This window comes from Dufourea novaeangliae, unplaced genomic scaffold (genome assembly GCF_001272555.1).
Source record: "Dufourea novaeangliae isolate 0120121106 unplaced genomic scaffold, ASM127255v1 scaffold46, whole genome shotgun sequence".
Classification (NCBI taxonomy): Eukaryota; Metazoa; Arthropoda; class Insecta; order Hymenoptera; family Halictidae; genus Dufourea; species Dufourea novaeangliae.
The window spans coordinates 189,851-208,917 of NW_015373926.1; the positions used below are offsets into that span (position 1 = coordinate 189,851).

Consider the following 19,067-nt stretch of genomic DNA (forward strand, 5'->3'; position numbering starts at 1 on the left):
GCGCAATATAAATAACGTAACCAAGTTTAGAAAGGTGTATTCCATTGGATTTATAGAAACTAGTTTCATTTTCGAGTCCACTATTGTTGCAACCCCTCTCAAACGGTTACAACAATTACAATATATATTTATGTGATAACACAAAAAAATCTATAACATAACTCATCTTAAGCTCCAACGAATTCCCCTCATTCCTTCGATTACAATCTAAAAACAATTTCCAACGCGAAAAATTGTAACAGTCCACCTCCTACTTCGATAACCATCGGCAAGTAACACATTGACACTTCGTTAATTATTACTATACGCTATTCATAGAGGCCAGCTCATAGAAACAAAATTTACCACTGCGAATGCGCGCGTACTATTACACATTAACCTGTTATACAAGGTGAGTCAACTAGACTTTCAATTATTCATAAACGAATAGTTTTCTAAACTATTCATTAAACGAGAGTATAATTAATTTCAGGTAACTATAATGTCATTAACTTGTATTTTGCTAGAATTCTTTATGCATGAATAGTATGGATATCTTTGTATACACAGACAGAGTAATAATGAATAATAAATGAAAAATTGCAGGATACCCATTACTATTTTTTGTTTCAATAGTTTATTCGGCTTATTCGGACAAGCATATATTCATTATAGAACAGATGAATTGAAAATCAATTATTTTCCGATTAATGTCGCATACTATATACATTACTAGGAATGTTCGAAATAAATGTTAGTTGCTTTTAAATAAATTATTTACATTCCACTTGAAAATTATTATGATTCTACTTAACAAATAATTCTCATTACGTATGCACAAACGACATATGGCCTTTCCAATATAAATTAATTCCAAACTACTTATCATTATATTTTCTCTACTATTTGCAGAGAAAAATGTTTAAAATGAATATTATTAATATATTTATACAGCATAAGTAAGTAATATTATTTCAACAAATCATCGAGAAATATAACAAATTTGTTTCACGTTCCATCTAAGAAAGGGACAAAGGTGGCCTTGAACCTTAATTGAAATTAATTAATACATCCATCCCCCCCCTCCCCCCCACACACTAATCACCTCTGCAGTACAAAGACGTCTACAGTAAAATACGATTTATAAATTGTTCCAGGCGCATCAGTATAACTGACTCATCATGTATACCTACCCTACGAAAACAAAATCGTCTACATGAGAACATGGCTAAACTACACACCTAAAAACTTTACGCTGCTTATAGTTGAGTATACACATTGTTCGGGAGTTAGGAGTGTACGACATGGAGAGGGTATAAACCCGAATATTCAGGCACTGTGAACTCAAAGCACTCACGACAATTCGAAAGATCGCGACGAACGAGATAGGTACAGTCGGTGGGACCTATATAGCGTTGTTGTAAATTGAAATGTCAAGCGGCGACGGCTTAGTTGATGAAACTACACCCAGAGACGTACGCGTCTCATAGAAGTAGGAAACTTGATTCTTAGGGTGTAGAAGTAATTTGTGAATTGATATTTAAAATTTCTGCTTATATTCTTTCATTAAAACTATACGGTATTAAGTCCCCGTCTTCCTTGCTTAATAACAATTGCCGTATTAGTAAAAATAAATCGTCAGTTGTTAAGGTTTAAGACGCATACTTTCTCCGAGTCGACATCCGACGGTCCAGAACGAGGCTAAAGCTCCTTATCTCCCCGTAATTGTCGTTTCGGTGCTCGGAATATGTTGTATAGGTTCCACCGACTATACAGAAGCTACGATGACTCCTCATCGACTAATACACGTACACACGACCGTGATTATTTTGCTAACCTACGAACCCCTCGATGGTCGTAAGTCGTAATATTCGACGGAAATCGTCGAGTATTAAAAATCGCGCGCCTTGTTGCCGGAAACTTTGTTTGAAACTTTGTTTTCCCGCAACACTTCTGAGTATTGACGAGTAGGTACGAACATGCGGTGGACACGAGCGTAAAATTTGACGAGCCTCGCCGACATTGTTTTCTAGCGATGCCTTTCCAAATAAATTGTTAAGCCTTCGCTTATGAAACCCTAACGCAACACAATGACATGGCGCAGTGATATATTGATTTTATGATAAAAAATTATGCGATGACCTATTGAAGAACTTGTTGTCCATTCTGATTTTAGCAATTCTACACACAAGTGGCCACTGACAGTTGGTCTTGTCCAGTAGGTTGTTGTTAACTATGACAGTATAACTACTAGTGAGTCGTCGTGGTTAGTAGCAAGTCAAGATAAGTCACAATCAGTCTCAAGAGAGACGATGGTCATAGGAAACTTTTGATTATTATTCATTGATCAGAATTACAATTGATACGTCTTACTGTCATTTTGTTACTGGTAAAAAACTGGTCACAGATGAATCATTCAACATCCTTACAAAATTTCTAACGATTAAGTCTGAATGGCCACCAAAATGTCACACTACCAATTTTAATAGTTTTTCAATTGTAACAGGATGACCAACAATGATTCTACAGAATCCTCTTCATTAATTCTGATAAGATAACTCACGTCATGGTGAATGCATTAAATATCACTGAAACCATATAAAAAACGACTTTTCATATGCTCCAACCTAATTAATTTCCGTAAGGCAATTGATAAAACCATAAACAATTGTATTGCGTCTACTAATACAGAACAAGAATTTTCCTTGAGTTAGGTATATGTCGAGCATAGACACGCAATGAAAGGAAGTTTCTATGTAGCGGAAATAGATTCAGAAGTACTCGTAAAGCTTTACGTGCGAGTCACTGGCACATGATAATTATTAATATGCATATATACATATATAGAAACGTACGTCTACGTATTACCTAAATATTGTACGATTTCCCACGACGAATTAAACGAGTGGCTTCGGAACAGAAACGTTCTCTACTTAGGAAACTAAGCTCATAAAAATACAGATATGTAACATCCAATATACAATCACTCGCATTTGTAATTCAACGTGACACATAACTCATATGATGTATGAAACACATTCCAGAAGACGTTCAAAGATTCAGGATGATTGAAATTATTGAAGTTATTAAAATTATAATCGAAAAACTAACAGTACTAGGATTAATTACGCTATATTCGAGATTATCTTTTTGAAAACAATCGCAATAAAATTGTTCGAGTAACTGTATATTGATTTATGATATGATTATTTCCCTATGTCGTAAAGGACAAAGTACTAAAAACGTGCTAATGGAACGCTAACTAATCAAGTCTCGTCGATCTTTGTCCGTAGTTTAAATAGTAAATTATAAATATCAAACTGTATAAAACGTCTGAACTTCACATTTAATTCACTGATTAGCGAACGTTTGAATTAGCATGCTGACACATCGAAATAACGAAACTAATACGATTCAACATTCCTTAGAATCCTCGATGACCTTCAACGGTTAATTCTGGTTATTAATTACAATATCCCTGGACTATTAACAATAGGAGATTAAATTGAGTAACAATGATATGTTACGAATTACGCAACGGCCGAAGCGCCGTTTGAGACACCATGAGCGCCATTCTCTATACAACTACCTACATGAAAGCTTCAACGACTAAGTTTTAAATTGACCCCTTAACTAAGGGAAGCCTCCGTTGCTATTATTCTATCTGAAGTCGTGTCCTTGAGGATCACTCTCCACCATCCGTCACAGCAGAGTTGGACAATAATTTAATTTTTTTCTGATTAAAGGAACGATCGTGATGGTAATAATTAATAATTCGAGTTAATTATCTGTGGGTTCGTAAAATATATGTATCACCATCATTAAGTGAAATATTACTTCAGATTTATAATACCTGTCAAGACGGTTAAGATACAAACTCTTGATGTCCATGAAGAGATTGTGATATTTGCGATTTTATATATACAGAGTGTCCCATAATAAATGAACAGTTCGAAGATTTCTTGTGTATCATTTCGAGGATAGAAAAACATTTAAATACCAATACGTTTGTAGGAGAGTTTCTATGTATTTTTCATAGTAGTTTTATCTTGAAACCTACAGTATTCTTTGCATTGTTTTCAAGAAAATTGTATTGATTAAATAATTTAATCAACCACTTGATTAGTTAACGAATACCACTGTTCTAATGAAATTTTTAATATTTATTATAATGGTTCGTTACCATAATGAATCAATTCTAATCAGGTATCGAATATTTGAGCAATTAATTGCAAATGAGTTTTTGAATTCTAATTCTAATTTTTGAAATAAATTATAATTATTGGTTGCTCACCGATCACAACCATTTTTCTCGGTTATGTATGCATTAACCGTACTTCGGGTTTCGATTCGGTCTAATTGTAAGTAAGGCTTAGTCTCGATTACCTGGGTTCGCTTCAGATTGTGTTTAGGTTAGGTCTAGGCAAGACCTAGATCAACTATAAATTACTACTAGAATAAAATGATGTAAATGTAGACCAGATCTTGGTTAAAATTTGGTTCCACTACATACTCTATGATCACTTCTGTTAATTATTAGCCGCAAATCCGAATTACTCATTGGATCATTTATTAAGCAGTCGTTATTATTACCCAATAAATATGATTATTAATGTTTGCTCTGTATTAGATTTAGATTATAGTTTAATCAAACCCAGGTCAGAAATAGAAGAAATCTAAAGTAGATTTAGGCAAAGTTCTGTCTCGGTCTCTAAAACATACTTTGGTCCATATCTGGGTTAAACGTTGATCAGGGTTTAGTCAAAACAACATTTAATCTAGTTCCAAGTCAAATCGTAATACAAATTATGTTTCAATATTTAATATTTATGAAAGTCGCTAACGGACCAAAGATAGTAGCATTCGGTTTATCGTGAAGAATCTTCCATCTGCGTAAGTAAGTTTGGAGTACGGTTAGAATTTTTTCAAATTTAAAAAATTTTTTTTCAAAACTTCGGTAAATATAAATTTAATTATCATGCAACCTTTGAAAGTTTATAACATAAAAAAATTTCTTTTGAATGTATAGAATGAGGTGTTAAAATATACTACTTAAAGAAGATAGTTCTGCGGTAAATCGTACATACAGTGACAGAAACGAATTTCAATTCGAAAATCAAGAATTCGTAGCATCGACATTTTTGTCTTGGCTGTCATTTCTGAGACACCCTGTATACTCTAACTGTTGTCGGTAATTGTGGTCGTTAATCATTAATCAAACAATGTTTTGTCCAACTCTGCTCATCGCCTATATCGTATTCTCGTTAAATTCTCACAATGTTCATACGTTTTATGTTCGAATATCACCTTCTTTTGCTCTGTCATTCTAACATTCTTCATTTCACACTTCGATTCAATATGACGTTTCTTCTTGTATGTAGCACGTTTCAAAAGTATTTACCTTACATATTTATTTTTGTGCATTCTTTCCGTTGTGGTGTAGAAGCTCATCCGGAAACTTTGATCTTCTTTGAGATTATCCGACGCGTTGAATGCCATGTTAACTTTTTAAAAAATTTCGGTGTTTTAAGAAAAATTAATTGCAAAATATGAGTAATGTTATTCTTGATTTAACTTTGCTCACTCAAAATTCAATAGAATTAAACAACGCTGGTAGCAAATTTTGTTAACATCCGGCAACATCAAGTACTGTGTTAGTACTTCTAACTCAGATACTCAATATCACTGCAACGAAAAACCACTTGCCTGAACTTGAGGATCTAACATGACAGTCAACGCCAAACTGTGACCACAGTTTCACACAATTCTACACTAACTCATCATCTCTTAACTCAATTACATGTCCTCAAACTGTTACTTTTTGAACAAAAAACACTAATTTCTATGATCGATGAAGTTCCTCGACACTACCACATAGATGGATTGCAGGAGCATCGCTGAAGGTACAATCATTTATGATCCATTCTCATAAGATGAACAATATCGAAGTAATCGTTTTGGAAGTCTTCCTCGACAAGTTAGAATCACAGGATGACACACTTCATGATTACAGAAAGAAACCGAGCGCCGTCATACTTTATCTTCTTGATAACTGGAAGCTTGTCTCGAAGATTCTTCAGTGGCAATGCGCCATCAATGCATTAGTACATTCCTTGCCTGAAGGGATTACTATCACCAGCAGGCCTTTGTTCAACATTAGGTCTTCTGAATGGATTGGCATCCATCTGACTCTGCTGTTCTTGCCCATAGGGTCTTTGAATGTAACCCTGAGCATTCTGATTATAATTAGTTGGTTGCTCATAGCCAGGAGGCTGCTGCTCGTATCCTCCCTGCGTCTGATTGTAGCCAGAAGCATTAACATTCTGCCCATACTCGGGCTGCTCGTAACTCTGTCCTTGGTAGTTATGTTCATAACCTTGATCTACGTTTGTCTCCATACGTGTTTGATTCAAGTGATTTCCTACGTCGCCAGAAAGAGGTCGTTGTTCTTGCAGTACATACGTTTGGTATTCTTTGTCAGGTGGATCTTGCATGAGGACATCAGCTTCATCCTGGAATGGTTTGAAGTCGTAAATATGCTTCAAGTACACCAGGACGGGCGCGTAGAGAAGGTTCGAGAAGGCGATGCCCACGTTCAAAGCAGTGAAACCGATAGCTTCTACTACTCCACCTGCTATTATGGGTCCAACTGCGTACGCCACGCTATATGATATGTCCGCTATAGCATAGATGCTACCATAGACAGAAACATATCGCACATCCACCAGGTAGCCCAAGGTTGGCAGCAAAGCAGTATCTATTAGAGCTATACCGAAGCAGATTCCACATATAGGAATCATAAGAACTTTGTAGGAGGTGCAGAAAGGTATAATGAAACAGCAGAAACCCTCCAGAGCTAAGCCTGAGGCAGCCATCAACCACTGATGTTGGGGATACTGTTTTGCCATTTTAACAGTGATTATGACACCGAACACATGAGGGAAGAATGCTGGCAGCCAGATCATTCCCATTTTCCAATTGTCATGAGTTATGTTGTCCTCCATCCACAGTGAAATTGTTGGTTCCAGGAAAGCTAGAGCTACATTGGACATCATTAACGCTCCAGCACAGACAGCGATGTAGGGATCCATGAGCAGTTTCCAAATAGGTATTGAAGGCGCTTGGTCACTACGCCTTTCTTTCACTTGTTCTCTCAGAGGTTTCATGACTAACAGAAGCATGAAACCATCAGCTAAACTGATGAATGCGAGAATCAGGAAAGGAACTTCCTTCCCAGCGAACTGATATAAAGCACCACCAAATGGTGGAGCCACTAAACATCCAAAACTGATAAAGGCCAATGCTATACCGAGTGCTTTAGACCGTTCCGACTCCTCTGTGTAACGATCAGCTATCATAGCCAAACCGCTAGTGTCAGCAAAAGCTGAGCCCACTCCCTGTAGACTTCTGGCGAAGAAGAGAACACCATAGCTCCTTCCACAGGCAAACACAGCAGTCGATAGAAACATTATGCAGAGTCCTATCATCATAGGTATGTCGTATCCGATTCTGTCTATCAGAGCTCCGGAGAAAGGATTCACCATTAACTGAACGATGGCTTTAGAAGCGAACAAGATCCCCGTGGCTGAATCCTGGCCGTGATGTACTGGTGCTGCAGTTCCATTGACTTCTTCTTCGATATCTCCAAATGCACCCACATACTTCAGGTAGTCGGGTATAATGGGCACTATTACCATGTACAGCATGTTGTCGAGTAGCAAGGCTATGGAGACGATGATTAGAACGAGTTTTCGTTGAGCTTTCGGTTCTTGCAACTTCATCCAGACGAGCTCCTTGAGCTCGCTGAGCTCGATGTTCAGAATGGGTATGGTCGTCGACATGGTGGTCTAGGTAGTCGCCTTTAATGGATCAGGATCGTCTTCCAGGGTTTAATAACAACTAAACTCGGGAGTGACGAAGCGATCGTCGCGATTGGGGCGCATCAGGCCGGGCCGGGGATAACCTACAACAGATCACCGAGTTGGCACGGTTAACTCCCGAAATCATACAATCTTTTTATTTTATTTCTTTTAGTCGACCTCCTGTCTCCTTTGGGTTTGTTAGACTGAATTAGCGGGCCAATGAGAAAATTTGAAGTTTCAGATGTAGGGGAGCCCTGACCCGGCCTGATCGGCGTTTATCCCACCCCAACCCGACCTTTTGTCACCATAGATGGCGCGGACAAGTTCATCTTCGTTTTGATGAAGGTTTTCACTGCGTCTAGCGAGAAGTTGATTCCTCGGTTGCTTCTGGTAGACCCTAACACCGGGTGGAGGCTCCCCCTCGAGGTAACCAGCTACCTATATCTTCTACTGAGTATCAAGTTACCGGAGATAGAAATATGGGTTGTTGCCAGTAAAACAAGGGTAAAGGTCGAATCGTCGATGTGAATTTACTTCGTAAATACAGCTTGTGGTAATTGTTTCATGAAAGTGTCTGGTATGTTACTTTTTCGTAATGAGAAACCATGTTACAGTTAATCATGTTATCTGTTAGAATATAACGTTTCAATGAGTAATAATGTTACAATAATTCTTGTTGATGATTATGTGCCTTTGTGGATTCACATAATAGGTTGACAAAGATGACTAGTATTATCAACACTTTTGTAATTCGGCTTGAAATTGAATAATTGTTATATGGCAACATAGAGAATGCATACAAATAAGTATGCAAAAATATTAAAGCTGAGAAACTTATAGAGATGGGAGTTAGTCGCTTTGGTTGCTGAGTCATTAATTCTATAAGTTTCAATATCACTGTGATTTCGCATTATGTTCTTCTGTTTTCGAAATTTTAAAACTATTATTGAAGTACAAGGACCATGTTTTTATGTCTTCATGGCGAGTTCTCTTTTGAAGACTATTTTTACGTTAGAAAATTAGGTTTCTGTTACTTTTTCCTCCACATTTGTACAATATAAGAACAATTTGAAAAAATTATACAATCATAGTGATTAATTGATAATCAAATTAAGAATCAATTGTTGAGATCAACACACTCTTGGTATATAAAGCAGCTGCACTAGTTAAGGAAATTATACATTATAAATGTTTTGTATCGAAAAATTACCAAGAATTTTTGCAGTACTCTTACTGATTATTGAAACATTTAGATACTTTTAAGATTATGACACAGTCACTATAAATAACAAAATAATTCTGTCTTTGAGAATGAACTCAAACAGAATGTAGCATTATTTAATACTAAAATTATTCAAATTCTGTTAAATTACGCAATTGGCCACGTAAATACCAAAAGTAGAAATTGGTCAAATATGAAAGAATTCTATCTTGTTTGATTGAAACAACCATCATTTCGGTCTTTCAAGTACAAAAAAGGGCGTACTCTTTTCTATAATACCGAAATGCTGCAAAACGTGATGGAACTTGAAAAAGGAAATTTATAAATCGGGGATGTTTTAATGAGACCCATTGTAAAAGAAATGTACGATTAAACATTATTGGTATAAGGAATGGACCATATGGCAGATTCTTCTGATATTGGATATAAGTGAATAGAAACAACATTTTTTCGAAATTTTGAAATTTTAAACGTTTTTGCAGATTTTCTAGAGTACCTTTATATTTGTATGTACTAAGTAATGCATAATACTTTTTCGACAAGTTTGAGGATATCGAAATGGCCTGAGATGCATAAATTAGGCATCACAGGCTTTTCAGGATCTCACGTACATCTCACCTACAGAAAGATTTCGTTCGCCTCTCAAATTATTAACACAACGTACAAATTTCCAAAGAATATGACATAATGGATTTCATCCCTTAGAATCGTATTTTCTTCCTTCCATTTCACGAACAACCAATTCTCCGAAAATCGTTATATTTAACAGTTCGAAAGATTAAGGGACGTCGTGTTTCGCTTCACTCAAGCACTACGGGATTGTCAGAAATGGATTAATTGTTATCCTGAAACGCTCGTTTGTATACCGACATCCCGCGGAAGGTAGTTAGATGCGTGTCAACACCCTCGTTTATTAATTACGGTGACTGGTGAGCGTGCAGGGGGACGATAACTTCGTCAACGAACGTAACGAGCCTCCTTGACGAGGGGAAAGGGAGGAGGGGACGCCGTGGACCGAAGAAAATTCGTAAACTTACCGGAGTTATTGGCAAACTTCTGCCTGAGGGAGTTGGCGAGGCGTTGGGGACCCACCAAAGCCGGAAGTCCGGCGAACAAGCTGCTCAGCGTGGAGCCGACGTCCGCAACGTCCTCGTCCTGCGAGTCGTTTAACGACTCCTTGGCACCTCGCGTCCCTGGGCCCTCCACCTTTTCAGCTGAATTTCGAACCGAACCTGCACACAAAAAATTCATTCCGTTTTTCTCCGTTTGGAATGGATGAGAAATAATTATTTGTGTAGTATATATATATATATGTGTGTACCGTGTAGTAATTAACGTATTATTCTAACGAATTGAAGAACATTAGAAATTCGAGATTGACTGCTACGAATGAGAATAACAATACTGTGCCATTATGGTATAATGACCTTCAATAAGTTTATCTATTCACAAGTTTTTTTTTGTATTATTGCAACAAGAGCATTTAATTAAAAATCCTTGTATCAGTGAATCAGGTTTTTTAGTTTGATATTTCATCAATTACGATATGCGTATACTATGACAACCTTTCAATTATAGATGAGTTGTAGGTGAATCAAATTATTCACAAAGATTTGCATTAATTATTATACGGTCAGCAGTCAAGTGTCTTGTGTTCAAGCCTTCTTTTAAATAATGACTAGATGTCTTTTATGGGTTACTCCATCATGAATGTATTAATTATCATTTGAGTCATTAATATATTAAGAAACACAGACTGCAACATTGTGTAAGCACCGTTCTAACAAATTAAAATGTCGTTTGATTAAAAAATGTGTTGTTACTTTTGCTTTCGTGGCTTTAACTACTGGACACAAGAATATCTAACAACACTCATTGTCAATTCAACTGTTAAGTTGTCGGTCCCTAACACGTATTTTCCATCGATAGACCGTAAGCTGTTTTCTTGCGTTCCTTTTTTGCTACCGACACAATTCCCCTAACCCTTCTATTGTCTTATGGACGTTACCACTGGGCAATGTATATTTGGAATTTCTACATCTATCTATAACATCCAGCCATCTATACCTTACATATTAAAGAGACTCTACATAAAAGTACCATCAAAAGAAAGTAAAATCAGCACTGTAATAATTTGAAAATTAATATTAAAAAAATGCCTTGTATGAAAGGATTTTAGAAAAATTAAAAATTCAGAAAATAAAGAGAATCGAGATTCAAAGAATTCCAAAATTAACAACCTGCCTAGGAGTGGAATTCGGATAGACTCTATCAAATTACACGAAGACTATACGCAAAACATACAAAGACGAATATTAAGAAAGCAATAACTGCCGAAAATTGGTACTGTGTAACATCATTGGTTTAAAAGTAACTCATGTGCCATACAAATTCCAAACTGGAGAACCTGTCCAAGATGCATTCCCAAAAGGACACGAGAGCACAATAACATCTGGATTTAAAACATTCCAGAACTAGCAATTTCTGTGCAAGCACTACCACTGTGCAAAAGCACTACCAAATTAAAATGAAGCCCACCAAAACCGATTAAAACGATTCCAATATTAATAAAAACAAGTTAGCAGGAAACCACCGAAGCACCGTAAAACTAAAAGAATTAGGCTCGAAGAATTTTAACATTAATAATTTCTTCAAATCCAGCCACCAAAAATCAATATCAGCGTTACCAATCGATGCACAGCTACCTCGAACTAGGAAACTTGGTGATCTCAACAGAACCGACTGACGACGTAACTCCCATGGAGATTCCTATACGGATCTATTCTACCTCTATAGTCCTTATGAAGGGTTGAAGTCAGAATCACGTATTGATATTCGTGCAAACAGAACCATGAATAATGATTGAGCCATCCGGGGGTGTAAGCTGTGTCCAGTAGAAAACTGTTCTGGTCGTTTTGGTAGCGGTCCGATTCGTCAGTGGTTCATTGATGTACCGATATATTTTTTCTAGTCGACACAGTGTATTCCCCGTGGTCCTCGACTAATCAGTCGGTGACGTGGAAGTCTGAAATACCTGGTGACTGAGAATACTTACTGAGACCGAAGGGCTCCCGATGGCTGGGGCGTCTCGGCGTGTCTCTCCGTCGGGGTGGCTTTGGAACGTCTGCCCTCGGAGTACTCCCCGCCACCGTGTCGTACGTCACCCTCTTCCCGTCCCCATGATCCCCTAGCCTTCGAGGAACGTTGTGACAGGGCGCAGTCGCCGTTTCCAGGATACAGGGATTGGCCGCGGCACCGAGGCCGTGCGTCAGCCCCCAAACCCTCCACCATCAAGCTATCCGCATCCCCATTCTGCTCTGTTCTTCGTGCACCCTCTGCGTTGGCGGGAAGGGTAGAAGGGGTGGCACGTCCCCGGGGGAAGAGGAAGAACAGGTATAACGGCGACGGTCGATGCTGCGCGGTATTTCTGGCGGCAGGTCGATATGAGCTTCACCTGTACGACTCTGGGCTGATGGGAAAAAGGGGGTGCCTCTGGACGTGGAGAACGAAATGGAGTTTGGATTTCTTTGGATACAAATTGGTGACCGATGGCCACACTTATCTCAGGATTTTGCGGTTCCCAGGGAAGTTTCGCTGTTTTTTTTATTTAAATCGTGACCACGCTAAGGCGTTATGCCAACGAATTCGTTGTTTATTTAACTTTCAACATCTTGGTCGGAGACGACTACTTGACGTTATTGGCATTCAACCTTGCCTTCTGAAAATGTTTAGCTTTCTTGTTTTATTTACCCGAATACTTATCGATTTACTGAGATAATTTTAGACTGTGATTATGCCTATTGCGAAGCAAGTGATTTTAAACCGTTATTGTTCATTTTTAACTGTGTTCGTATGGACACTCGTGGACGAAATGTCGCCTGATTTATAGATTAAAGAGTTTTTGCCATTCTTGGATTTATATTCAAACAATTTTTTGACTCTTCGTGGTATAAAATTCATAAGTGACAGCACTCGAACTTCTATCGTAGTTTTACTGGCAGCTAATCCAAGGCTACAAATATGTGCCAATCAATAATATTGTTTGCAATTTCGTCATACACTGTTGACTTATAGCGTGTCAAAGAAGAAATGTCGTAGCGTATTGTCACGTTTTCACTTGTTCTATAAATTTACAGTAGAAAGGGTAGAACAGTTTTCACTTTCTATGAGTAATACTTGGGCCCAACATTGGATTATGATAAAATAACAATATTTCTTACCCTATTTTCTAATAACGAGAACATAATTTGCATTATGATAATTCGAAATTGAATGAACAATGAAAGTTAAGAAAAATTTTGTTTTGCATGAATCGGCAGATCGAAAAAGAATAATGCACTATTAGTCCAACAGCGATAATTAAAATAACATTCGACCTGAATGGACATTGATCATGGTAAGTATTAAAAACATTCGCGTAGGAAAATTGTTTTCTTCTGAATCAATAATGAATGATTCTTCACTGCTGACTCTTCAGCGATTCATTATTTTATTTCAAAAGAAAGTTTTCCAGAAAGAACGTCGACTAATTATATATAAGGTGGATGATTATTGATCTACATGTTAGTGATGTTACTTCAGACTTTAATGAAATGCCTATTTTCCATTGTGGAAATAGAAGTCTAATTCAAACTACAATATTTTGTAATGGTCCTACTACTGAGAAGTACTATAATCTTAATATTCTATTCAGAAATGTTTTACATCAGATTGTGGAGATTTATACAGATTTATGTTTTTCTACATTAATTTGCAAAAACGGAAATAAAATGAAAGTTTTTTCCAGTTAATTGCTTTGTTAAATTAAAAATATTGTATAATTTAAATACCAAATATATATCAATACAATGGAACCAGAGCAATAAAAATAATGTATTTGACTCGCTTAACTAGTAACCTAAACTTGGTAGATGTAAAACTGATTAAACTGTATACACGAAAGTACAGAAGAACCTACAGGATCCGAATGTATAGGGAGACATGAGCGTCCGGATAGGGGAATTTTCTATAAGCGTGTTGAAATCACCATTACCAGAGATATGAATAGCGGTGGGCCATTTAATACCCACATAGTAAAATATAAGATAAAATTCATTACATATCCATAAATCTTTTTGAGATTGTACACGCAATATTACATTTCGTGGTAGCCGAATAATGGAAAATTTATTTCATGTATTTGCGAAGAATGACAAGTGACAAAACTGATATTACAACGTGAAACGATCGATTGCATATAGGTTTTGAGAATATAAATATTTTTAGGCATTTCGATAGTCTTGTATCTATACAGAACGTGTTTTTAAAAACACCGTTACAACTTTATGGGTCAATAGTTCACAAAAATGAGTAAACTTCGCATAATCTATATAACTCCGACAATTAATGTTACAGCTAATCTGTGCAAGGATGTTGTGAAAACAAAGACAAATGCCTCTTCATGAAGTCACCTTTATTACCTTGCTCATTTTTATTTTCACAAAGGATTTCACTATGTTATATTTACGTTTCATCACAACATCCATATTTTTAGGTACGACACCGAGGTATATTTCTGAACCTTCCTCGTATTTTCCTACATACATTTTCTAATGGTTAGAGTGAATGCATCACGACCACTTCTTTAATACACACTGGATGTATTGATAGCTGAAAAATATTGAAGATAATAACTTTTACATAACTACCACGTTTTTAATGTCCTCGATCGAAGACGCTAACTTTATCTACTAGTGAATATACTCCTCGTACACAGAAAGCATCACTTGAAATGTCACTCGTGCATTTTCACTGATAGTATATGTATGAACACAACAAACATTACATTAACAAAATTGTAAATAGGATAGAAATATTTCTTCTTGCTCATCTTCTCTCAACGAGGTTACAATTTTAAATAAAAGTAACTAAACAAATTATTTAATAATGAAAACATGTAGACCGCAACGTGGTTTTTAGAATAGATGAATAAATAAATGCAATAAATCAGCAAATGATTATTTGAAGTCAGGTGTGAAGTAGCATGTACTTTCATTTGCTGTACAATATTTAGGCTAGAGAAACAGTTACGTGCTCAGTTGTTCGATTTGTTGGAAATTTCTGTGAGACTTGTAGTAAGGTATTATTCTTTCATTATTCGCCACTGCAAGATAGTTGGCATTCTTTCGTCTTTCTGTTTGTGTATACCTTCTGTACACAAGGATTCCAGTTCATTGTTGAGACATTGGTGAAATACGACAGAAGTTTCCGATAAAGACGGTGTAATAAACATGACCTAATTTGAAAGTTATCGAACAAGGTTCGACGACAAGAAGAAAAAGAAGTTCCAAAGGATCTATAACGAGCTTACTTATAGTTTCTTGGCTCGACGAGACGCTTCGAGGGGGCAACGTTACGTTCTACTAAGTAGACCGCCTAAAGCGTGAGAGTGTGACCGGATGGCCAGAATCGAGAAACGGATCGGAGCATCAGAATATCGGAGAATATTCCTAGTTTCCGAATCAATTTTTTTACAGAACAGTTCGTCAGTCAGTTCCATTATGCTAACAAGAATGTTAGGAGAAAAGAAGATACAACCGTGTTTAATAATCATTATCAGAGTGATGTATATGTTAATAAAACTTTTAACATTATGTTATTACAGTAGTTCTGTTCGTTGATTTACTACTATTGTATAAACAAATCGACAATCTTGACGTTTCGAAGAAATCACTGATACCAACATTTTTTAACAAATCTAGAGACGAAAGCAAATTTCAAAAACACATTTTAAATTGTGAAACAGATTTTTAATTATGTTATAGCAACGATTTTTATTTTGTCAAAACATACATTCATTCGTTCCGCATTCAAAATTTAAGAAAACAGTACGTATAAAATTCATTTATTAAAATTAAATAGACAAATACATATAGTTTTAAATAAATAAATTATGTTATAATTTAATCCAGTCCAATTGAGCTAATAGTTCAAAACTTCGAAAGTTTATATAATTTAATTATCAAGAATATACACGTATCCAATGAAGTTAGACACTTTTTTTAGGTTTCCGTTAATTAAGTATTAAGAAAAAATCGTACATATAAGGATTTAGAACAGTAGTGCGAATCATGTAACATAGTGTATTCTGTATTTTTAACTTGATCACCGTGCAACAGATACAGTAAACAACATTTGAACTAGATTCGGTAAAAGTATTGTACTGCGAGCGTTTACGACCGTGGTCAATAGTTTCTGAAATTTCGTGATGAAGACACTAGTCTTCAAAATGGTATTCGATATAGTTATCAAATGAAAGCGCTTTAACGTAATAATCAAATTAGTCGTCTGAGCTTAGAGTGTGTAAGAATGTATGATATGTAGTTTAGAGAGGTACTGCCGGATAGAGGGTGACTCGACATGTAAAAATAAACCGAGAATATACAATAAAATTTGTTCATAAGAAGCGTAGTTTTTGAGAAAATTACTTTGGGTGGAGATATAAAAATCTAGGAAACAATGAAACGTATAACAATCTGCATAATTTTAAAGTTTGCTTTAAATCGAATTCCTGCTATTAGAACTAAATTACGATTATGCAAACAATCAACAAGTGTCAGACTGTTTCATAATTTACATCATTTCGTAACATTTGCACGTTTTTTTTTGTTCGACATTTGTTATATAAGTGTTCGATGGCTTATCTACGTGTCGGCTGCAAGCACGTGCTTCTTGGATAATTAGATGGAAAGCTGATGAGCCAATTATTTATGGTAATAATTTTATTATTATATTTCTGACGGAAGACAGGATAAAGTAGTCTTGGATGAAAGTAGCCACGTCTTCGGAAAGATCTGTTGTTATGTGATTACATCGTACCGTTCGCTAATTTAATCAATTATGCAGGACTATAGAAGAGTGTTGTCTGGTTTCGCGTGTCAGAAGTTAATGTTCAGGAAAATTAGTCTGTAATGAACAATGATTTGTTCAATCACGAATTTTTTCATAATGCTCTCGGGATTACTGTATTCGTGAAAATTTCATTAATAACGGCAACAGTGTTACGACAGTGCAAATCTTGTCTGACGGGGTATTTAAACGATGATTTGACGTATGAACACTAATTAATTACTTTTTATCAGATTAACATGAACGAGCACGTTCGCGAACTGCGAGTTCTCAAGATCAAATAATTATTACTTTCTTACTTATTTATTTATTTAGTATTAACAATTTGTATATACACAATGTTATATTGTGATCATATAATATGGAAAATGATAAATACATTTTTATTTTACGCTGTTTCTGAAAATATTAGAAATCCTTAATCCCTTTATCTCCTATTATTTGTTTATTATAGCAGAAGAATAATTTTGCTTGCAGGGAAACAATCAATTCCCACAAACTATAATGAAATATTGAATAACTCTTGTCAATTAACATTATAAGAAGTACGTAACATTTCCTGTTGCAACTTAATAAAAGTACACGAATAATTACCATTTATAAAATATGAAAAATATCAGAGATACTGTAACGTATAATGTGTGATACGATTTATGCAGTAACAACAGCAAAAAGAATTGCAAAAATAAATATAGAGTTAAGCATAAGGGTAGGAGTGAAATACAGAGAGAAATACACTCATGAACCAAAAGCGATACCATAAAATAATAATGGAATCACAAAAGATTACAGAATAATCTTAAAATATGGTATAAAAATATCCTAATAACCGTAGGTCTTTGAATTAATCATTAGTCAGATATATAATTTATTTTTTTTTTCACAGCAGAAATGGATGATAACGTGGTAAAGGCAGCACTCTTAGTCCAATCTTATCAACGATTAACACTGAAAATGATAGGAGAAGAATTAAATATGAGTTATTGGGTTGTTCATTAAATTTTAACTTAGAGTTTTGTCATTTTATACTCTTGGTTTCTATATCACAACCACGCTCCTTACCACATTACATTGTCTTTGAACGAATTTCTAGTTGCAATGGTACCACCACCCCTTGAATCCTCCGATATTAGTCCCTGTAGCCTTTTTTTATTCTCGAAAATAAAAAATGATTTATAATGTCAACATTTTGATACAGTTCAAAACATTCAAACGGTCACGAGCTATCAAGTAAACTTCTTAAGAAAAGAAGGATTCTAGCACTGTTTCAAGGAATAGGAGAAATGTCTCCATCGGCGTGTCAGATCCCAAGGAAACAAAACTTAAAAATTTAATAAAGAAAATCTCTTATAAATACAGCTTTATTACTTTTGGAACAAACCACGCTGCCAAAATAAATTGAAGTATTTATGTACGTACTGTGATGCATGAATAGTACTGAAATTGAGAAATTGAAAATTAAAATCGACAAAATTATTTTACTGCTAATATTTTTCCTTCCTATTGGGAATAACTGTGAAGTGTATTCGGTGTAACCTGAATCGCAAAACTATTGGTCAGTCCGAATCAGAGGTAGCTGTCTGGATTCACGAATGAAAAGGGGAATTAAATAGGAAAAGAGGCTATTTTAATCTCTTGATCGGGTAGGTCGATACTGACTGGCCGAATTAATTATTACGCGGATTGGTTGTGAGGTCAACGGTGTACTGATTTTAGTCAATTCAACATTTTCAAATACCTCTTCGAGTAGAAAGAACAGCGCTATATTCTTTTAAATATCTTGTGATTTTTAGAAAAATATTTATTTAAAATATAATAATAACAATTCTACATAGTTAATTGTGAAAAAAATGCTTTGAATAAAACAGTATACGTAAGTAGAGATGTAAGAAAGTAAAATTAAAAATTAGAACAATGCAGAAATGTAATAATCAGAAAGGTATATAATTAAAAATATTAAAGTCTATTCAACTAAATAAACACAATTAACACTTAACACTACAGTAATACTGTAATTTAAATTTTCAGAAATTATAAATATAAAAAAGTATAAGGACGAAGAAATATTGCAATTCAAAACTTAAACAATTACAAATTATTGACACAGAAGAATATAA

At 35.5% G+C, this 19,067-nt stretch overlaps 2 protein-coding genes across 2 annotated transcripts in view; both read right to left on the minus strand.

Moving 5' to 3' along the window:
• LOC107195048 (choline O-acetyltransferase) overlaps window positions 1-14,648 on the minus strand; it is a 182,118-nt gene extending 167,470 nt beyond the window's left edge. Inside the window, exons 1-3 of the mRNA XM_015584811.1 lie at window positions 14,570-14,648; window positions 12,119-12,250; window positions 10,101-10,295 (exon numbers count right to left, since the gene is read on the minus strand). Coding sequence (XP_015440297.1) covers window positions 10,101-10,295; window positions 12,119-12,250; window positions 14,570-14,648 — 406 coding nt within the window. The remainder of the gene's footprint in view (window positions 1-10,100; window positions 10,296-12,118; window positions 12,251-14,569) is intronic.
• LOC107195046 (vesicular acetylcholine transporter) lies at window positions 6,012-7,820 on the minus strand. The gene has a single exon (XM_015584809.1). It carries the CDS (start codon window positions 7,818-7,820, stop codon window positions 6,081-6,083), a length of 1,740 nt encoding a protein of 579 aa, XP_015440295.1. The 3' UTR covers window positions 6,012-6,080.
• Window positions 14,649-19,067: the final 4,419 nt, after the last annotated feature.

Excerpts from the sequence above, each read along its gene's own strand:
- LOC107195046 (XM_015584809.1), bottom strand. The coding sequence starts at position 7,820 with ATGTCGACGACCATACCCATTCTGAACATCGAGCTCAGCGAGCTCAAG.